Raw genomic sequence first — 23,658 nt, 5'->3', positions numbered from 1 at the left:
GAGGCTGGAAATATTAACGTACATTTACGGTTTCATTTCAAACTGAAGTATAGTAGCTCAAGCACCGAACAAATCGTTCCACCTGTTTATGCCGTTTTTGATAATGATATTCTGATTGGAAATGATAATACTGAACCTCCTATTGGGTTTAACCTGGCCAGTCAGGCCAGAGAGGTCTAGCGCTGAATAAAAGAAACAGGGTTCCGAGGGTTTCAAAAATATGACGTTTCCGTTGGGAGCTTCACCAATCAACGATCCCTGTAGTAGGGCCGAGTTCAACACCACGAATGCAAATGGGTCACAAACCGGAACCCCTAGTTTTGAATATTCGAATGCGGACTCCCAGGACATTCGCTTTCCATAAGCCATCAAGCGCCGGGTTGCCGGGTTCCCGGGAACGGGAGCTTTGAATTTCGGAAATCGCATAACGGGCGAACCGGGAAATAGTTGCCAAAGTTGATTAGTTTAGCGAATATTTTAGGTGTTTCGTAACGGAGCAAAGCGTTTCGTAAATATTCATCAGCCATTTACGCCACCAACGCCATTGAGCCACGCTTTCGTATCGTTACAGACGCATGGCCACCGGGGTCGCCGCAGTCGCCGCTACCGATGTTGCTGCTGCAGGTGGCCATCAACAACAGTGACGTGTCCTCGGTCCGGGCCGTTCCGTTAGAATGGACAGCAGTAGCGCCAGCTGCGCGCGGATCATTTGGCCCTAGCCCGTGCGAGGAGAAGAACGAGCAGGAGGAGGAGGAGGGTCGGAGGATCGCCGGCTCCCCGGGTCGAGCGGACGCGCCGACGCCGAAAGTGACGCCCACCAAGAACCGCTTCTTCCGGCGATGGAGGTGGAAGGCGGGCTGTGGCCTGGGGGCTGGTGGTGCCGCCACTGGCAAACGTTCCGCTACATAGTGTCCTGCGCCAGCTACAGCACCAACTCGAGCTCGCTTCTGTGGGGCCCCGAAGTCCTGTGCCGGCTGGCCACCAACGGACCCCGCTCGGTGCGGTCGGCCGTCGACGATGAGGAGCCGGATCGGGGCCCCGCTCTCTACCGGCTTGCGACTCAGTGCTACCAGAGCTTCCGGTGTGGACTACAATCGCTGGTGAGCTCGGACCCGGATGGTCCCCGGTGGAACGACGCGCTGTACGAGTGTATCCCGGAGCTGCTCCGGGAGCCGTCCGTTAGCGGGTCGCAGTCCTCGGTGGGCCACAATGACTGCCAAGCGCCGCTCCAGCACAACTTGACGCTTGTGGCGCGTCAAGTTTTACAGCCCGTGTCGGAGCTGATCGTGAAGCTCCCGAAGCTGCTGCTCCAGCTGGCCGGTGGGAACGACGCAGCGATCGAGTCCGACCTGACCGGTGCCGATTGCTGGAACACCACCGACGTGGTCGAGCGGCGGTTGGTCTGCGGCGGCAACTACACGGCTCCAGGACACCCGACGGCATTCTTCGAGAGCGACGCATTCGAGGCACTCAACGCGTCCCTGGTCGAGCCGATCCAGTGCTGGATGAGCGTGGAGGTGCTGCAGACCGTGCTCGACACCGTGGACCCGATCGCGGCCTTCACCGACACCGGCTGGAACCAGACGCGGCTCTTCGACGGGCTACCGGGTGCGCCTGGCGGCGACGGTGCCGCCGGGCGCTACGAGTGGAGCTTCCTGTTCGTGATCCTGTTCATCTTCGCCGGCGGGCTTGGCAACATCCTCGTCTGCCTGGCCGTCGCCCTCGACCGGAAGCTGCAAAACGTTACCAACTACTTCCTGCTGTCGCTCGCCATCGCCGACCTGCTCGTCAGCCTGTTTGTGATGCCCCTCGGAGCCATCCCTGGATTTCTCGGTGAGTGCCGATGGTTGGGTTTGGTTGATCACCTGATTCCGGGCCCGGGGTAATCGGCACAAATTTAATTAACTGAATCCCCGTGAAGTACCTACGTGTCGACGTAATCATCAAAGGTTCAGGGCCGGCACATCAGCTGATTGGAGACTTATTGTGCACATTTCGCCGGCAATCGGTGGCATTTGATGTTGTTGAAAATGTATTCCATCCATTTACCCTGTTCCATCAGCTCAATTAGCGGCCCAATCAGTCGATTCACAGCGAATGTGAAGAGCAACAAGGTGCCGCTTTCCGGTCCTTCAGTTGACCTACTGGTAATGAACTAGTGGTTTCGATTGGAAAGCGTTTCCAATTCCCGAACTAAGTGCTCATAAAAGGATGATTGTAAATGTCTTTCCAACGCGTATTCCATATGCTAATGCCAATGTAAATTGCAGAATATAAAATGCCTGCTTCGTACAGACCATACGGTGGCTCTATAGGTCAGTTGCCCAATTCAATGTACTCATTGCGTGTAAGTTCTCAATAGGGTGGATTTTGTTACATTCCCAACTATAGTTTATCACATTAATTATTTTGATGCAAATCGATTTTAAGGAACGATGATTCAAGTGATAACTAATTTATTTTTATGATGTAATGCTCTTCACAATTTTGTCATAAATGTGATAAGCTTTAACCTTTGAATATTCTGAGAATTAAACCAAGTGGCTTCGTGGACGAGGCCGTATTGGCCTCAATATGCCAACAATACCATGATGGAAAAATAATTCACCACGTATTTGTCACCGCTGGGATTGATTAATTCAAAACGAGTAGAAAGGACACCTCTTTGACATGGTGGCACCTCATCTGTTCTAATTAATCTGAAGTAAGTTTGACTTGAAATTTGAATTTTCGAATGCTGCCGAACTAGCGCATACCGATAATTAATTGATCGCCCATAATTAAATATATCCTCATTACTAAATGAATGGGTAAAATTTCTGCTCAAACTTGATGCGACATCTTTCGTTCGATGTACAATTTAACGATCAATCAACGTTCAACAAAAGCATCGAACAGGGTGATTATAGAGGTGCAGTAACACATACTTCTTCGAAGCATTAATTTGAGAATAATGTGTGGCTAGTGATTTTAATTGGTTTGGGTCAATACATGAGACACTATCCTGGATGATTGTATAGCCAGCAACCGAATGCATCGTGGGTTTGTTATAAAAGTATTGACTACCTATTGATAGCTTGCAAAACTTTACCCTTTACCTTTGCATGATTTTGGTGGCTTATTTATGATGAATTTGCATCCTGAATTGTCACCAATTCAATTAGCTCTCTGTTGATAGAATCCAACCAGTTGTCGAACTAGTATGACGGTCAAAACAAACCACGGCGGACACAAACTTGTTACATGAGCCAATAATTGGTTATTGGCACTGATTTAATATGCATACATTTTTATCCACAATATCTCATTCCCTTTTCGTTGTTCTCAAGCGATAAGTGTGTGTGCAAACTATTTCCACGTGCGATTTTCACGCAAAAACTGACCCGTCATCGCTTTAGCCGATCCTGGTGGCATTACTGCTGATCGTGTTTCGCCATTTTATAACTCTCTAAACGGATTTTCGGAAATTGCCACCCTTCGCCACCGGCACGATAGGGCAACGAGGTCCGGAAAATGTGCACCAATCCATCCGGAAAGCGTTGAAATAATGTTTTTCCAAAATATCGCCATTCGCACCGCGCGCCGGATACGCAAACAAATCATCATTAGTGCTCGTCGTTCGGCTGGGTTCGACTTTGATGTACCTGCGGCACGGCGCGGGAAATTCTACGCCGACGGTAAATCATTGCTTCCGGTTGTGCTCGGCAGGGACCGGTTTTTTTTGCTGCTGCTGCTGCTGTCCGGGGGGCGGCTCGAATTCGAATTCGAATTCATGAACCATGTAGAAACGCATATCAATCAATCGGTCGACCGATTGAGACGGGGGGCTTCCAGCAACCAGCGTCCTGGCCCTTATGAAGCAGGACAGCACTGGGGATCCCTCTCCGGAGCTGTCTGCCTCGTTCACTTTCATGCTGTTCCGCTTTCACACGCCATTCAGTATTGGGTGCGTAGATAAGTTCCAGTTATCCAGCAGCAGATGACACCTTTCAAAACCCGTCGGACCAGCTTCAGGAAACTAACCTAGGTCAAGGAATCAACCCGGGAAAACGTCATCACTTTCCTTAAAAAAATCGGTTATTCGTACTTCTACAGGGTTATTTATTTTGTAATTTAAAAAAAAAAGAACTTCGAAAAAACATATGGAACATTTTGAACACATGAAAAAGTTTCAATGAAATATTTCATTAAACCGGGATCTATGGCAAGAGTTGATTCTGATAAAATACCTTTCAATGACCTTTTTGCACATTTTGGGTGTTACCTCGACCATAACTTGGCGAATGGTATTTTTCAAATGATTCAAAGTTTCAGGCATAACTTAAAATAAACCATAAACACGTTCTTTCAAGTTCAAACGGTATCAAATCGCATGATCTTAATGGTCAAGTGACATTACGCGGCCACGACAAAACGCGAAATTATACGCCCAACAAAGTTTTCACGTAGAAGATCGAAAACCGCTCGTGTTGTGTGGCTCGTTGCTGCAGTCTTGCTGAAACCATATAGTCCATATCTTCAATTGCAGTTAAAAAAGATTTTTTATCATCTGGCGGTATCTCTCGGAATTGACGGTAGTGATGCTCCTTTCGTGGTTTTCGAAAAAATAGGGTCCTATGACGCCGCCATCAGATGCGTTAACAATGCTTGTTTACTTAGCCACCAAGTGAAAAATGTGTCTCTTCGCTGAAGAAAATTTTGCTGGAAAAATCTGCGTTTTGTCTACATTGTTGATGGCCAGAACGATTGAAGTCTCGTTGTGTTAGCTGGACTACGGAAGCAAATCTAGATACAAAATTCTCCATAATGACCCACAATAAAAGTTCATTTGTTGAGCACGGCGAGTTATCGACAAATGTTGGTCTTCGGCCATATTTGCACTTAAAGCGACGAAATTTTCAGCGTACGTTACGGCGATGTCTGCACCCTTTTCTTCGCATTTTCGCACAATCTTGCCAAAGCACCGTATAGAACAATTATGATGGTCAAAGTCACTTCCAATGGCTCGTAACGAAGGGTCCCCACTTTTGTAATAAGTTTTAATAATTTAAACAAATCGTTTTCTACAAAAGGAAGACGCTTAACTAAAAGTGTGATACTTGCGATGCCACTCGGAGCAATCCACTGCAATCCACTCAGAGTGGTCTACCATGAGCTACCAGGAATCGGTCCCCAGTTTCCAACAACGGTCATTCAAAATAACCATACTCAAACACACACTCTACCGTTTGCGGTTTCCCTAGAAAGCTTCAAAACCAACACAAACACACGAAACAAACTTTTGTACGCACCTTCGGCCATCAGACTGGAACTGTTGGCAGGATGCTGGTAAGGTCAGGGTGAAGCATAAATTTACACCCGGAATCCCTTCCCTGTGGGTGTGTCTGTGTTGTTTCAAACGTCACCAAACGATGCACCGCTTGGCGGCGTCTGCAAATAAGCACCAGCCCCAGCGCGGTCGCCTAGGGCCGTGGTTGATGGAGCGAACGAAAAATTAATAACACCACCAACACGCCAGCACGCAGAAGAAAAAGGCGTAAACGTGACGCGAAAGGGCGCAAGCGACGAACCCGTTCCGACCCGCGGGGGGCGAAAATGAGAATTGAATTGTCAGGCAGATGGCGGAGGCGATTGGTGGCCGGTGATGGCCCCGAGGCCGCCGCCCGAAAGGCGGTGTTTTTGTGGAAAGTGAAAGCCTCCATACGCTCGCTGCCATCACCAACACCGCCGGGCCGCTGAGGCCGGGGTGTTACACAATTTCATCCGTCACTACACACTTCCGGTTCCGGTTCCAAGTGGTCTGGGGCTCGGGGGCTCCAGCGAAAGATTTATGGCGGCGTGTGGCATTCTCTCTTATGCGCCATTATTTATAGCACCGTTCGGTGCGGATTCGAAAACCGGTAGTGTGCGGTGTGCTCCGAACCTCCGGAAGCAACTCCGGAGGTCCTTCGTGTGCGCTATCTAGTCGAAAGCAGCGATAGCACGCGGGGTGAACGAAGACGAGCCCGCCGCCGGAAGCGTAGGGCTAGGGGTTACCGGGTTACCGGGGTAGGGTAGGGGTTACCGGGGGTTCCGCGGGTGCCCCATCACCGCCCCCCCACTGCCTAGATGCCGAATAAATCTGGCACCGGTTGAGTGGTGATATATGAGCGGGAATAGCACACGGACAACACGGGCATTAAAAACGGGCCGGCCCAGCTCCCAGCCACGATTCCGATTGTTGGAAATTGTGTTTTCATTCGCAGTCCCACATTAAGTCGGCGACCACCCAAAAAAACACACAGACAGACAGAGAGAGAGAGAGCGAGAGAGAGAGAAAAGATGACAAACAAACGTACAGCCAAACGGCACAAATCATGCACGGCGGAGCCCGTGTGGCCCACAGGACGAAAAACCGGTGCGCAATGCTCAGTCACTGTCGCGAAAGTTGACTTCACTTCCGAATTTCCCATTCCGAACGTGCTCCGGTGAAAAACAATTTGACAAACGTTTTCATTTTCGCGAGCCACCAATAAAAAAAAACAGAAACGAAGGCGCAGATCGGTGGCCTAACGATCGCGGCGGCTCGCGGCGGCATAAATCATGGGGCACACGTGGAGCATGCGGTGTGTGTTTTCACGTGTGTTCACCTCCACGCCTTGAAGTCACCGGGCCACACGGCCACACGGCCATCAGCCAGACAGCCAGCCAGCCGGAGTGGAGAAAGTTGCACCGCACCGGGTTCGAGATTATTAGATCCATTAATCAAACGAGCCGCACACTTTGGCCGAGCCGGCAAGTGGAGTGGTTTTATTACTTTGCCTGCCCTGGCCGGCTTCTTCGGAAATGTGAGGGCATCGTAACGACCTGAGCCAGCCGGCTACCACGTGGATCAATAACTGCACATGATACGCGGGGCAACGTGGGCCTCGGTCGGTAGTCGCTGCTCCTGGCGGTTTTTGGGGAAAGTCCACGGAAAGCCCCATCGAGGAGTCATCGTTAGGATTTAGTGGTCCACGTTGCTGGCCAGCGCCAGGTAAGGGTGACCCTAGCGCCTAATGCTATCGAGGAACCGCTTTCGAAAGCGTGGAGCGGATTAGCAGCTGGAGGATCTGTCACGCCGAGCGCATTGATTTATCCGGCGAAAGCCATTATTGAAATTATTTCATTCATACGGATGCTTTTAAAGGAGGCCCTTGGTGGAGCGGAATGATTTATCGTCGACCCTCGGTGGGGGCTGGTAATTTATATCTGTTCGGTGGTCTCTTCAGTACGCTGACCTCTTCGAGTAGGGGTTATCGTTGAGGAAATAGTTTTCCCAATTTTGCACTGCGCGTACGCACTGCTTACTGCATATTCATGGTTCGTGTTTTTCTGCCAGAACTGACCGAATTATTCATGAACGAACTTCCTAATGGCTTTTGAATGGCGGTGTTAAACATTTGACAACTTTTATTTATTTTTTATGTGGTTTTTGTCATCCGAGCTCGTCTGTCACTGGGTGCTGAGTTGATCGCCCCATATGCGCCATTGGGAACGTTTTCACGTTCGCGTTACACGTATCCTAGACGCGTTATTCGAGTTGTGAGGATTTGTCATAGAGGAAAGAATTCCCAAAATTCAAAAGACGATGAACTACGAAACCTTCACACGAAAAAGTCGATTGTTTCAACAAGACAACTTAAATTTCTTTTCCGTTTTCTACTTGGACACACGATTTGACTGGATATTGATACTGAGGCCGCAACTCACATCAAACCATTCATATTTCGCTCTGGCATCCCAGATAAATTGGTTCTCTTATCAGTTAATCACTTTCGGATTATGATAGGCCTTGGTTCAACTTTAGATGCATCTGAGCCAATAACGTATTCCTAGTAGAGATCGTTTTGCTAGATTGGCCAATTTGGAGCGTTTTCGTAGAATTTACACTCGAGATAAGGGTTTCGCTGATTTAGTATCTTTCACTTCTGCTTCGAGCATTATCTGGGCAACGCATTCCATGTGCTTGCACTTGGTGCAGTTTTCTTATGTTCTTCTGCGTTGCTGCGGATTTTGATTCGGGCATTTCACAGTCAACTTGGTTTATCGTCGGAGAAACACTTTCCGCTCGAGGAATGTCCGAGGGATTGTTTTTCTCCATGTAAAAGGATTTCCAAAAATTAAAAAACATTTCAAAGTCCGAACAATGTCAAAATATTTTAGCCAATCTTCCCCATTATATTTTTGGATTAATGCAGCCGGCAGATCCAAGATTGTAAAATGGTTGTTTATCACAGAACTATTCACTGTGCAGGGACCAAGGCCAGTTCGTATCAATAAATCCATTCCGTCACAGCTAGCACTTTCGTGAAAAGAAGGACATGAGAAAGAAGGCAACAATAAATAAAGGAGCGCAGAAGAATACACAAGGCATAACGCTCTTCAGAACCTAGTAGCTGCCACTACTTCTTAACTTTTAGCTTTAACTAACGGTTTTACGTTTCCAGTGTATCCAATAGTATAATATATCAGTCGTGTAAAAAGAGAACCTTTGGAATTAAATTGATAAAAGTGTGATAAGCTTTATAAAGTCAGATTGGAAAAAGAAACGAATAGCGTCAATCGTTGGTCTGAATGAAAGGAGCACAGAGAGAAAAGTTTCTTCACATTCTCTCTGCGTTTATTGCTTTCACTTTGCGTGCAATTAATTTTTATGCAATTTCCTGCCCAACTCAGCGGAAAATCTCTTCGTGGTTCGTTACATACCTGGAAAAAGGCGACGGCAAAAAGTTATGCGTGCAGCAGTTATTCACTGCTTTTTTACGCATAAGTAAACTCCTTCGAGGAGAAGAAACTTTCAGCTTGGAGTTGCGTTGTAAGTCACAACCGCCCGAGGAGCGTGCTAGCATTCATCTTCCTCCGACTACGCGACCAGAGCACTGATGTCCAGGACAGCGCATAGCAAGCAATCTCCTGGCTGACCAACACGCCAATTTACGGCGATGGTGACATCTTCTTAACGAACGACGTGTGTCAGCTAGCGTGGGCTAGTTTATGCAGTAAACCCGAATGCGATCGTCAAACACGCGTTAATCCTCGACGATGGTTTGATGACGAGCCGAACCGGTCCTGTCCGCTGGCCACCCTCGTGTTGGCTGGTGGGTTACCATAACGGGACAAATATTTAATTTTGCGTTCACCACCCATTCCCTCATTTCTCCATGGTCCGGAACCGGAACCATTTCCCGCGCGTCCGCCGTCGGTCGCCGGGACGGCACACAATCTGCGGCGCAAAATTTACGACAGATCAACAAACGACCCGCGTCCTTTGCGTGCGGCCATGGCGACTATTTATTTGCGCGAGCCTCTGTTACCGTTAGACGTTTCGGTGTCCTTCTAGCATCGAACGCCGAGAAGGACACCGACAATTTTCTTCGCCTTTCGTTTAGATAAACAAAGCGCACGCCTTGCTACTCCGAAGAAGGCGAAGAGAATGATATTAATTTGATGGATATTTCATTATTGTGCCAGCACCCGGCCAAGGACACCAAGCCCATTCGCTCATCGTGAAACGGCAACGCGTAACATGGAAATAAACTGCAACTGCACGTACCTTCGGGCGTGTGCCGTTTCCATGCGGCAACCGGCCGGATGCGGCAGCATACGGACGATGCTGGAACATTGCGCAAGATTCCGCTCGGTGTGGCTAAAAAGGGCCGAGAAACAGAGTTGACTGCAGCCCTCACGAAGGATACCCACAAACAGATACAGTCAGAGCGCCGGTGGGGCAACTCCATTCGTAGCCACGAAGCACCGGACGTGATACAGCGATTTTTGCATCAAATTGCCGTACAAATAGTTCATGACATGATTGAAATGCTCCCCGGAACCCATCTTCCGGCGGGACGGGGCGGGCCTGGCAGCACCGCGAAGGAAGATCCTGATGCCTGAAAGTGATTTATTTTTGAATTTATTTACTTTTCTCTCCCACATCCCACGGTGAACGTTAAATTAAAAGAACGATTACTTTCACTTTACTTGGTGGCCGTTTGCATAATAACGATGGATTGAGTTTTAAATTACGGTACCGGTACTTGGCGTGGTGGTTGTAGTTTCTGAGCGGACGAAACACTATCTACCGTGGAATAAATTATTCTCACCAGAAATCACAGGGACTAATGATACGCACGCACGCTTTGCGAAGATGCACGATCATAGTGCGGATTGCCTACAACGAGGCGCAATACTCAAATCGATGATCGAGCGCGCTCGAGTGCTTCCGAATAACGTACTTTTTGAGAACTGGCAACAAATCCGACGATTATAGGGTTTTCCTCGCTAAGGATATTTGAACGTAATCAATTCACAAACTATTTCAATATGGAGCGTCACTTTATTGGACATTCATCAGCATTTCACTATCAAAATCGTCCTCGTTCGATGGTGATTTTGTTCACCTTCCTAAATTAATTTTAAAAGAAATGTGGCCATTAAGGCACTTAAACCTTAACACTACTTGAGCGTTAATCGTTGTCTCCAAACGCTTCTGAAATGACCGACAGGTATTAATAGCATAGAGTCCGGGCCCCGTTGACGCTGCTGTACTTCAGTGGATCTTCGGCCTCGCCTCGGCAAACTCATTTCTACCAGAATAAACACCGGGCACATTTTGTGGCCATCCTTAGCAACCCACTCCGACTTGCAGTCAGCGTGACACTTGCAGAATCAGAATTGCGAAATGCACTGACTTCTCACCGTAATCTTCCTTTACGATTTTCCGTGCCGTAAAATCGGGGATGCCTTGATTCGTTGCCATTTTTTCATAAAAAAACCATTAAATTCGCCAGAATGCTTGATAACATCGACCGGTGGCGGTTGCCGAGCAGTCAGTGCCTAGTAAGCGAGTAACCTGTGGACACCTTGGCAGATAGCTGTCTTTTCTTTTTGGTACTTGAACCCTTAAGAGAGTCTGCCGGAAGCCTCCCACGATGACTGTAATGTAGTTTTGAGACATTTAAAAAAGTTGTGAATATGACAAACGTAGTACAAAAGTCTGAATAATGTACACACGAGTCATCCAGCAGCCTTCATCATACGATGATGTGAACATTATCACGTTATTGTTATCTTAGCGTATCGATCGCGACATGTTTCGCAAACGTTGGCAAACCATCTACTTTAAAGGGACATTAGCATACTGAACCCAAGTTCACCAAGTCAAGATTGGTTCCTATTTTCAATTATTAATCCATTTTCCTTTTCCACATTTAATACACAAATAATTCAATTTTTATAGTTTGTTAGAATTTCTTATCTGTTTTGGAACCTAAACTTTACAACTATTGCCCGCCTTCTTTTATGTCGAATCTTTTGTCGAATGACGTCCCTTTTCTTTTATACTGCCTGACAAACTTCGCAAAGCGATGTTTTGCTATTTCCATATTTGTTACTAATGATTTTACTGGAAGAGCTGACAACAGTAACGCTTAGAGACATCCAATGTGATTGACTCTACAAGTTATGTATGATGGCGCAATCTCTCTGAGCTCACTGCTTAACGCAGGTGGTACTATCGAAACTTTGTTGACTATTTACCTTTGAAATGCTTTAATCGATCAAAATTATCAGCCATCAATTGGTTCAGCGATCAGAAAATATCGAAATAAAGCAGTCTTATATTTTTGAAATTATCTTTTACATTGTATACCACAATTGAAAACATGGAAAGCCCTTTCAATAAGTATTCATTTGCGTTTCAGCGTTTTCTTGGGGAGATATTTTTTTTAATTGGAACTTTATTGGACAAAAATGTTTGATTACATAAGAGTACAGAGATATTGAACATTGGGATTGCAGCTATTTAATAAGTCTAAGGTATCAAAATGATTGAAGTGAAAAGTTTTCGATTTACTCAATCTATTAAATGAAATAAATAAATTAAAAATTCCCGATATTTTTCGAACACAGTAATGGCGCTCCTTTCGTTACTCTGTTACAAAATGATATCTACCAATTAGTTCGTAACGCCATTCGTAGCCATTGCTCATATTCCGTTACGCGTCCGCTCTTCTTCTTCTTCTTTCCGGCATCCTGGCATATCCCGTCGTGCGCCACGGACATCGCGGGACGACCGATAAAAAAAAAATGTCTGCCCGTTCCGGTGACGGAACAACAACCGCAGGCTACTGGCCGTTCGGGGTCACGTGGTGCAACATCTACGTTACGTGCGACGTGCTGGCGTGCTCGGCCAGCATCCTGCACATGTGCTTCATTAGCTTGGGCCGCTACCTGGGCATCCGGAACCCGCTCGGGACGCGGCACCACTCGACGAAGCGGCTGACGGGCATCAAGATCGCGCTGGTCTGGCTGCTGGCGATGCTGGTGTCGAGCTCCATCACCGTGCTGGGTGAGCAGCCCCCTGACCCCTCCCTCCCACTCGACCTCTCGAAATTGACCACGCCGTCCGTCGTCCCGTTCGCAGGGTTGATCAACCGGAACAACATCATGCCCGGTCCGAACGAGTGCGTCATCAATAATCGGGCGTTCTTCGTGTTCGGCTCGCTGGTCGCGTTCTACATCCCGATGGTGATGATGGTCGTCACGTACGCCCTGACCGTGCAGCTGCTCCGCAAGAAGGCCCGCTTCCTCGAGGAACACCCGGAGGGCGAACTGTTCCGCAGGTAGGTGGGGACCACAGGAGGGACATGCCGAAGATCGCCTGCGCTCCAACGGGCTTCGTCTTCTCCACCTTTCTTCGGCAGACTCGGAGGGCGGCTGGCGTCGTCGAAGCACTCGAACCACTCGCAGAGCGACGGTTCCTCGACCTCCACCGGCAGGGCCGTCGAGATGCGGAAGTTCACCACCACCACCGGCACCGTCAGCAACAACAACAACAACAACAAACAGCTGCAGCACGACTCGCCACCCCTGGCCCCCACCGGCCACAGTGCCATGCCGTGGCGCTGGCACGGCACGGCCACCGCCGGCAGAATGAGCAGGTACGTGGTCCGACGGAGTTGGCGGGAGCTCTCGGGATCTCGGTTGATTGAGTGTTTCTTCCGGGGCCACCTCAAGCACCGTCCCGAGTGCGGGCGAAGTGCATAAAAATTCGATTTGCGAAAGTAGATTTCTTCTGGCGGAGTGCGCCACGCCCCAACATCAGCGAGCTGCTCGCAAGGACTACTATGTCGCCATGACGCTTGATGCACACTGAGAACGGTGTGGCCACCGCAGCATGGCTCCATCTCGGGTTTTGGTTGCCATTCCGATGACATTCGCTTATTTGCAGTGCTCCGGGACTCGTTTTTTTTTTTTTTTTGTGGAACTGTCTGTCGCCACGTCAAACTACAATGCGTCCTGTTGCCAGGACCCCACTTAAGACGGCCACTGCGATGGAACCCCATGGTCACGGTGCCAGACTTTGCAGTACAGTTCGTTGTCTAGTGGCCAACGGGGCGCGATGGGAAATCGAATCAAGCAAGCCATCAGCCTCGGCAAACCTCGCGTCGCCGGTTGTCAACTCCAGAAATTGATCGCGTTTGGACCCGTTCGCTCGTGCCGCCGGGTTCTGGACTTTCTGGTGCCTCGTAATTACCTTTCTTCACCACTCGCCAGACGCCGGAATCGAGTGCTTTGTCGGTACCGTACCGTACGTCGACGCGAACGTCACGTGACGACGGAGAAACGGATCTCAAAGTCAAGGCGCCCACCGACTGTGGGAATAATTTATTACTTCTGATTTCAGTCACCTTTCGGAGGTGCTAATTACATTTACATTCATTGTATTACCATCCACCACCTCTCTTTCTCGCGCTCTTTCCAGGATGAGTTCCATCAAGGGCAGCATCTCGCATCCGCACCTCGGCTACACCAATGGTGGTGGCGGTGGCGGAGGCGCAGGGAACCGGCATCCGGTGACCGGCAAACACCGGCTGGGCCGGGCCGTCTGTGACCAGGGCACCCAGACGCCGGACAGCATCGAGCGGGAGACGCGTCGCCAGAAGTTCTGCTCCTTCCGGATACACCTCAACAGTGTGCCAACGCCGGCGATAAATTTCAATTTGAAATTTTTGGGCAACAAAAAGCGCCCGAATCTATCGGCGAACGCGGTCGCGACCGAGCAGAAGGCGACCAAGGTAAGGTGCTGCTGGGCGGCCCACAATTCGGTTCATCGTCACCTTTTCCGACACAATAGAGCAGCAGCCTGCGTCTGCTGTCGGCGAAGCGATTATTGCTTGATGAGCCTCATTTTTAGTGGGTTGGATGTACTAGGGTGATCATTAAGTTTTGACGTTCGATACCAGAGGGCGCTGCTACGAGTCTAATTTTTTTTTGTCATATTTGTACACTCTTCAAATGAACGTATGTGAAGTTTCATTTCAATCGGGCACTTAGTTTTTTTTTTACAAGCCATTTAGTATCGACGTGTCACAGTATTTTTTACAATGAAAAAAATCAAGTATCGTGCAGTAATTTCATTTTTATTTTTAAAAGGTTTTAAAGCAAAGGAAAATTATGAACCAATACTGAAAGTGTATAAGGACTCTTTACCTTTAATTAGGTGGTTGAAACGGGGTTTTCTGAGTTTAAACATGGTCGTAGTAGCCTTCAAGACGATCCATGTCAAAAACGTCAAGAAACAGACACAACGCCTGAAATCATAAAAAAATACAGGATATCGATTTCGAAAACCGTCCAATCACTGATAGAAATTAAGTACAAGACCTAGCCATCTTATTGAGCAATATAACCAATATTTTGACTGGAGTTTTGGGTTTCAGAAAGCTGTTTGCAACATGGGTGCCGCATTTGCTACAAACGCATTCGAATGCATCTTTCTTGACAAAATTTAAAGCGTTTTCGATAGGATAAAGTAGATTTTGTGCATTGAATCATCACTGTGGATGAGGCTTGGGTCTCTCACTATGATCCTGAATCAAAACAAGTGGCTAAAGAGTGTTGTGAACCAGGTTCTTCAGCTTCGAAACGAGTTCGTGTCCAGAAATCGCCCAAAAAGGTGTTCGCATCAGTTTTTCAGGATGCGAATTAAATTTTGCTACCCGATTGCTTGCAAACTGGTAAAACAATAAATTTTGATTATTTTTGTATCATTTTAGAGCAACTGAAAGCGAAAATTCGTGAAAAAAGACTCGGTTTGCAAAAGAAAAACATCGTCTTTCATCAGGGCAACGCACCCTGTCAGAAGAGCATTTCGAAAATGGCAAAAATCCATGAATTAAGATTCGAATTGTTGGAGTATCCACCCTATTCACCAGATTTGGCCCTTAGCGACATCCACCTGTTTTCAAACCAAAAAAAAATCGTGCCCGGAAAACGTTTTTCATCAAATGATGACGTCATAACAGCTGTAAAACAGTAATGTGACATGTCGATACTAAATGGCTTGTAAAAAAAAAACTAAGCGTCCGATTAAAATGAAACTTCACATACGTTCATTTGAAGAGTGTACCAATATGACAAAAAAAAATTAGACTCGTAGCAGCGCCCTCTGGTATCGAACGTCAAAACTTAATGATCACCCTAGTAATTATTACTCACCTCTCGGGCGACGGGTAACTCGACGCCGGTTACTGCTGGGCTTCGGCTAAGACCAGCCTTTTCCATGCTGGACATTGTTTTTGCTTAGGGACGCAACTGGGTTTCTGTTCAAGAATGTGTTCAAACATGATGTCACCTAACCTCATCAAATTCCCGTGTGTTTCCGTAGGCCTATGACAACCTACGGAGCTACGGCTGCTCTATTAACATTCGAGTTTATTATACTCACTTTCTACTCTGCCACTCTCTTTGATGATCCCGATGTGACTTCCACCGAACACCGAAGGAAGGTCGAAAGAAGTTGTCCTGAAATGCTTCAAGGCACACGAGACCTTGGAGCATTTAGCTGCCGTGCCGGGGGCCTTCCAGTGCCATAAATGGGCGGCAACACGGTGCGTCCTTTCGTGTTGCATTTTATTTGCCCAAAACGGGCCCACTGAACGGCCTGCGGTGAGTCACCTGTTGGAGCTTAGTGTCTATTTTTGGGTTTTACTGGATGTTCCGAGCATTCTGGACGCTCCGATCTTTACGATGCGTGTTGGCATCAAACACCGCAGATACTCATTCTGAAACAAAGCGTGTTTTGTTGGAACATTGTTTCGAATAGTTATTAAATGAAGCTTTCCTGACATACAGGATCATCAGCAAGACTTTTGGCTTTTCGTTCGTTCATGTGTTAAATGTTTTTTTTTTCTGCTAATTTATTTTTATTAAATTTATTTTTATCATGGTTCTTTGTATCGTTATTAACTGCAAAACATATGTATAAGTAAGCTCTGAATGCATTAAAACAATTCAGGAAACGTTCACCGATTTCTAATGTTTTATGAAGGCCTTTTGAGGAATATTTTTTAAATCATATCTTAACATATTTGTAGAACCAAAACATTATAAAGCCTTCATGGAACCGATTTAAAGTGATTACAAATTGTGGAATAACTCGTCACTAACCTGTACACTTCACGTTTTCGTGAACGTGAAAAAATCGAGTTACTATAAAAATTACCACGATAAAGTAGATTTATAGATTTAAAAAATTGGACAAGTTTAGCACCAAATTTCGAAATGATTCGAATTTTGTTTATTAAAATGTATAGTCCGCAAACATTAGATGGCATAATCGAAACAGAGTCAACAAAAATGAACGCAATTATCGTTTACGTGAATTTATAGGTTAGAAAAGAGTTAAGCTGTGGAGGAACGAACAAAGTCCTATTGTTAAAATGAATCTCGTTCGTCTGGGCGAAAGCGTCACTGATTTGCGTAACTGATCGCCAACTGTCGTCTATCATCCTTTGGCTCTCAATAGCAGAAAGCACAAAGGAAAGTAAGCTTGAGACAAACTTAAGTCTAGACGAATGTTTACCAAGAAAATGGCAAAATCGCTACTTCTATTGTAATTTTCTATTAGCTTTGCTTAAAGCTCTCAAACAATTCCTTTCTAACAAAGGTCCATGCTCCGACGATGTAAATGCCAATGCATAGTACAAATCCGTGCAAGAAAACGTAGTGGAGATTAAATTTCAAGAATATTTTAAACTACAGATTCCGACAAATGGATTCCGAGAGAAGGAACCTTCGTTTTTGTTAACCACCCTGTCTTACTACCCAAACTACATTTTTGAGAGAGAACCAAATTAGTTTCCTCGTAATTTTACAGTTCGAAATTTTTATGAGCACTGTTCAATGGCTTTCTTATTGTTATCGCTCAATTAATCCGATCCAAGTTGATATTAAATTCCGTTAAATACACCCATTATCAGACGTCCCATAATGAGCTCAACAGCCCATCGAACAACATGAAAGCCAAAGATATGAATGTTTGTTAGGACGATCCCAAATGCATGACTTTGACACGTATCAGGCTGAACCAACATTCGAATGGCTCGAAAGCGAGGTACTAACGATAAAGAACACAATCCTAACCTTAAGTCTAGATTAAATGTTGTCCAAGCTCTGGTTCATGCTCCGGACTTTAATACCAGAGGTTTGCCTCTGAGGATCAGTTGGTGTGCTCAAATTAAAGGCCGTAGGAGCCCTACCCGTGGCTTTGCAACGACCATCGCTGTGACACTGTGAGCTTTAATGTTGAATTAACTGGAACCGACGTGTGCTTAAATAGCGAATAAGGTCCTCCTTCGAAACCATCCTGCACACCTTTTAGCGCCGTCAACACCAACACACGGCCACCTGTCGCACCTACACGGGGCCCGAGTGGCCCTTACCTGGCCACCCAACTGTGGGAAAAATGGATCATAATGGAACGAAACAATAGGCAACCGCCGTCATCACCCGGCTGCTGCCGGTTGCTGGCATTTTTCTCACGCAAAACGAAATGGTCGTAAATGTGGTGGTGGTGCCCCCCGAAGGTCCTTCCCCGAAGCACGGCGATGGGCACGTCTGAAATGAAAGGCCCCCGTTTCTCCCGGGCCGGGACAAATGACCGTACCATTTGTCGTCATCTGCCCCACCTACCTGTTCCGGCGGCCGGCCGGGCGACCCCACTAATGGAAACGCGCAACCGGAAAATCCTTTCCCCACTTCCCCCCCCACCCAGGGACCGGATGTGGATTGCCCACCGAAAACTCGTCATAATTAATGGAATGTTTATGCGAGCCCCAGTCATTGTCCAGTTGGTAAATTTATGCATTGCCTTGCGTCGGGGCCGTCGGTTTTTTGTAGATGTTGTAGCGGGTGGCGAAAGGAGTCGGTCAGCGTGCCGAACTTGCGGAAAACAGGAAGCGCCAGCTTTCTGCCAGCTATGCTTCGTATCCGTTTTTCGTTTACTGCGGGGTTTGTGCCTGGGTCAGCACTTGCCCTTTTTTTCTTTGGTCCAAAATGTTTGACGTCCTATCGACGAAAGTGTTTCTCGAACTGAGACACAGCTCGGATTCAGACACGGCCAGTGCCAGTGCTTCATCACGCGCTCAATCTGTTTGCCCACTGATGTCCCTCGGCTCTTCACGTTGCCGAACACTGTTCTGTGCATTCAAAATGGGTAGCCATTGCACCAGGCCGAACTGCAGGATACATTTCTGCTTCTTCTTTCTTGCGAAGAACTTCACAGTTTCTTCACGTTTTTGGTTCCTATTTCCGATTGACAAAGGCCTCGCGAAACTTGGCAACAAACGAAACGAGACAAGGCCATTGTCGATCCTCGGCACGAAATCTTCGCATACTCGAAGACAGCGTGGCCCTCTAGGCGACCGTCTCCAATGCCGCTAACAACGTCCATTCCAAATTCCTTGGCCGTGACCAAGCATCGTGCCGTGCCTCAATCTTTGGTCTATTTGCCAAAGCCACAGACATCACAGCCCGACGGAGTTCAAAGTGCACCACCGTAGGCCATCCGGTGGAACGAAAAAAAAAACACAGAGAGGGTCAGTTTTAAGGTATTGGTAGTTTGTTCGTATCGTTTGCGTGACAGAGCTTGGATCTAGCCACACACACAATGTCTACAGCTTGTGTGTGTCCAGCGAAATGTAATATTCTCGATATTATGCATATAAAAAGGCTACATAGCTAAATATTCCAGAAAATTCCAGAAAAAAAATTGATTAGCGATTGATATCTCGTGAAGTTTCATACAGTTTCAAGTTTATGCTCGTTTTCAAGCAGATTTTTAAAAAAGTTAACAAAAGGCTTTAACTGTTCTTTGTTTGTTGCATTCGTTTGTGAGTTACAGACTGTTGACAATGGAAGTTAACAAAATGAAAATTCGTTTCATTGTACAGTTTTTACAGACCATCGAATCCGCGAGCTTTGTATGGAAATTTTACTGCATCCACCACATAGTCCAGACCTAACACCAACCGATTATCACCTTTTTCATGCATTGCAAAACTTCCTGAGTGATGAATTCGGATCACGAGACAATCGATTAGTCGATTGAATTGATTACTAGAGTTCCTCCTCAATTCTATAACAGGGACCAAGTCTGCTATAAGAGATGCATTATGAAGCTACTTTTAGAATGGCAAAAAATTGTACAACAAAACGGTGCACAGTTCACGCAAGTCGGACCATCAGAAACATCTTAAATAAGTTTTCGTAACAAACGCAAATATTTAACGCTGATATAAATCAAACAAGGTGTACAGAATATAGATAACAACCAGGCAAGAGACGATCATACCAATAAGAAACACTGAGCTTGCGAAATAGCAAGAAAGTGTTCAAACTTTGATCACATAAAGGTGATCCCTCTTAAACCAGAAGGACCCAGAAAACAACAAAAGACGACGACGGCGTGCCTTCCGGGGCGCTGCAAGTCGTACCGCTCGGTGGAGCTTCGGTTGCATCCCTTTGATCGTTACCGGTGGGCTCGTCTGCAGGAGTCCAACCCGCACTTGAGCGTGCAGACGAGCAAGAAACTTCGCCAATAACCGGGCGGCTCGGAGCTTTGCGACACGGCCGCGTACCGTTCGGTATGCGCCAAATAAAATTACAAAGTAATTAAAAGCATTTCCGGTGACACTTTGGCTTGCTACTTTTTGGCTGTCAAGCGTCCCACTCCAACCATGCCCACCGCTCAGTGTCATCCGCCGTTGAGTGCCGTTGACAAAGTGTTGCGTGTAAAACAATAACGCACGAACTCCATCTTGAAAGTTGATTAATATCCCGTCGCTGTTCGCGAACCGGCCAACACCCCGGGGGGGCGCCTCTTCTGCTGCCGTAATCGTTGGTAAGACTTGCGAAAACAATCTGAACATTACGACTGTGAGTGGTGGCGGTGCGAGCATCCCTCGGAGTTGCATGCCGACCACTGCAGCGTTTGGAAAGGGCCGTGCCTGACAGTTAAAATAAGAATTTACCTTGGAGATTGTTTTTAGTTTTTACATTCAAAATGCGATAGTAGCTTAGCGGAAGAAAAGAAAAAAGGATTGACTTTCGAATAAAGCCTGTCCCACGTAAAATCGGGAACAATTGAATTAGCTCTATCTCGGGGTTGGTTTGTCTTAGGAAACATGTCAAGGTGTCAAAATGAAGGTATTTTATTGTACTTTAAGAGAAAAATTTCATAAATTTATTTTGTTGGTGGTCGGATGAAATCTCGAACTTTCTTTGGAATGCGCGCCATTATTTTCTGCACAATCTTCTGGTCCACCTCAGTGGCTGATTTGTTCCAATTTTGTGCCATCTCTGCAGCATCCTACATCACCTTTTCGGTCTTCTTAAGCTTCCATTTGATTATTGCCCAATAATTTTCGATTTGGCGGAGCTTAGGGCAAATTGGTGGGTTGATATCCTTTGCGATGAAATCCACCTTATTGTCACGGTACCACTGAACTATCTCCCTGCTGTAGTTGCAGCTTGCCAAATCAGGCCAAAACTTAATCGGACCTTTGTGTGACTTAACAAATGGTAGTACACGCTTTTTGAGGCACTCTTCCTTGTACAGCGTTGAGTTCATCGTCGTGTTTGTGATGAAAACCTTGGTTTTCCGTCCACAGGTGCAAATTCCTTGCCAGATCATTAGTCATTAGTTTCCGTGCCAATTTATTGACGAATACAAATTTGAACTTGAAGGGGACATCTCCACGTGCCGTGGCAAGATAACATTTTGGTCCAGGAAGCTATCCAAAATCAATTTTCATGTATGTTTCGTCGTCCATAAGCAAACATCCTTTTTATCTCGTCAGAAACTTCTCGTACAACTTTCTAGCGCGTGTTTTAGCGATTAGGTTTTACTTCTGCTGGCACAATTTTTTTTGCAATATCCCGAACCGGGGATCCAGGATTTGCCTTAATTGATCTCAAAACCTTCCAGATCAGCTGCCGGTCGTATGTTCCACTACGACACCTACTCTGAATCTTTCGGTCTACGGTATTGGGTTGCCGAAAACGTTAAAGTGCAGCATATACAGTTAATTTTGCGAATTTTTGTGTTTTTGAGATTTTTAAAGCAGACCACGTGGGGTTCTCAACGTGAATGTGCAGAATTATTTTTCTTCTTTCGAGTTCCATTGAGCATAACTTTTTATGAACTTCACGTACCAAGATGAAACTTTCAGCACTGAAAGTCGAATGTTTACTAAAGACAAAGCTGTCAAAACATTTGAAATCCGACCACCAGAGGCGCTGCTAGAAAACATACAACATTTCCCGATTTAACGTGGGACAGGCTTTAGTTCACTCATTTCTGGCGCACCTAAACTAGACACTTTTGCGAGAACCTATTCGAACCCCAATCGTTTGTATTGTTTTTGTAAGGTTGCGCAAGTTCCAGCTAAGCTAAATCTTACCTTGCTTCAAGCTAAGCGCCAAGCTAACATGCTTTTCAATTGGAAAGCAATATGGAAAAATCAACGAAAGTTGTGGAACATTGCCTTCCAATGGTTCCCGTAACTTAAAACCTTCCCAAATCAGCATGTAATATATTTAACTAATAATAATTGTGCCCGTGTGAAGTCATTTCTTGTTTCCTTGAGCCTATGCTAATGGCACAGATATTACAGACAGACTTTTCAACGATGCAGGAACGACTGGTTAAACGTGTTGGTGGACGAAGACACCCGATCGCCACCGGTTGACGGTGTTTCAGGCGATCATTGCCGACTATGACGATGATAAAGCCTCAATATCTCACTCGCGATTGACATTGGGCAGGCATCTGTGGTACATTCAAGTACTTGGCCATCAATTTTCTGATCCATGTAGTAAACCGGCATCACACGTTTGCAAATCCCACATACGCCTGTAGCCGACGCCAATGGCAGTAAGCAATTCAGTTAGAGCGTTTGCATTCCAATCTACCATTCGCAACGAAAGCCCTGCAAATGGCTTACTTTACTGATTGCCGCGATGTGAATAATCCCGGCGAATTTCTGGGCGATTGTTAAGTCACCGAAGGTGGGTCTCGCGGTATCATTCCCACGACATTCTGTAACCGTTTCAGTCGTTTTGTTTAAAATAGCAACTTCAAGGGACGTGATTAAGTTCACGAGAGCGTTGTTCAGAAACCATACGTCAGCCGGAGGCATCTGAAGGATAATTCGCTGCCATTTCGCAGTTCGCCGCCAGGCAAACGGCAATCTGTGAAGGCGATGGACGAATCTGCATTTTCAATTGACGATTGCTGGTCCTCGTCGGCTCGTCGGCTTCGGTGCCTCGGGTGCCGTAGCTGCTGCGGAGTGCCTTCAATACTCTCAAATAACTTCTTTCCGATATCGGCCGCTGTTCCCCCGTGCAGGTCCTCGGATTGGTGTTCTTCACGTTCGTCTTCTGCTGGGCGCCGTTCTTCATCCTGAACATCATCTTCGCCGTGTGCCCGGAAGCGAAAGTACCTGAGCGCGTTGTCAGCATCTGTCTCTGGCTGGGGTACGTGTCGTCGACGATAAATCCCATCATCTACACGATCTTCAACAAAACGTTCCGGGCGGCCTTCATCCGTCTGCTGCGGTGCAGATGCGAGCGGTACGTTCCCTCTTCCGTTCGTTTCGAACCACGCCACGCCATTCGATACCCGTCCGATAGATGGCGGTGCTTCGGGGATTGTACGGGAAGTCTCGCTCGAAGTAGTGTCGCTCACTCACCGGTTTCGATTTCTCGCCTCTCCACAGCTCCGGGCGACCGCCCAGATACCGCTCGGTGACGGACAGCCGCGGGGCCATCAGTCTCTGCACGCCGTCGGCCCTACCGCTCGCCATATCGCTGCAGGGTTCGTCGCTGCTGACACCTTCCACCACACAGGCGACACCGCTGAGTGACTTCCGCGGAAGCTACGAAATCACCGACGACGACTGCTAGACGACGGCCAGATCCGCTCTTCGTTCCGTGTTGGACCGAGCAGTGTTAGTGTTAGCTCCTCTAATGGCACAAGCCGACTCGTACAAAAACCACACCCCGAGAAGCGCCCCCCCCCCGCAGGGGTTTCGTTTCCCCCTCGACCCACCCACAGTTGGTAGATAATTCGGCGGACGGCCCGCCAGTTGGACGTACTGCAAGTAGGACGATAAGGCAGCGCAGCCGATGTTGGTAGACTGTAGACTTCTTCTAGCTGTAGTGAAGCCGCGGCCGCGCGGCATTTTTAGAGCAAGAAATGGAAATGACAGTATTTTGTAAGACAGGCGTTTCCCGGCGGTTAGCGATGTTGATAACCAGTGCACAAATTTAAATGTGATTTTATATACATAATAA

General features: G+C 47.0%; 1 protein-coding gene across 1 annotated transcript; it reads left to right on the top strand.

Annotated features, from left to right (window-relative positions):
* The first annotated feature begins 839 nt into the window (after nucleotides 1-839).
* Nucleotides 840-23,268, top strand: LOC128270428 (D(2) dopamine receptor). The gene is made up of 7 exons (XM_053007827.1): nucleotides 840-1,833; nucleotides 12,143-12,367; nucleotides 12,443-12,641; nucleotides 12,723-12,959; nucleotides 13,784-14,096; nucleotides 22,712-22,935; nucleotides 23,082-23,268. Exons 1-7 carry the CDS (start codon nucleotides 840-842, stop codon nucleotides 23,266-23,268), a joined length of 2,379 nt encoding a protein of 792 aa, XP_052863787.1.
* Nucleotides 23,269-23,658: the final 390 nt, after the last annotated feature.

The sequence above is a fragment of the Anopheles cruzii genome, chromosome 3, assembly GCF_943734635.1.
Source record: "Anopheles cruzii chromosome 3, idAnoCruzAS_RS32_06, whole genome shotgun sequence".
Classification (NCBI taxonomy): domain Eukaryota; kingdom Metazoa; phylum Arthropoda; class Insecta; order Diptera; family Culicidae; genus Anopheles; species Anopheles cruzii.
Note: the sequence above shows the minus strand (reverse complement) of the source record. Positions and strands in the feature narration are given on the sequence as shown.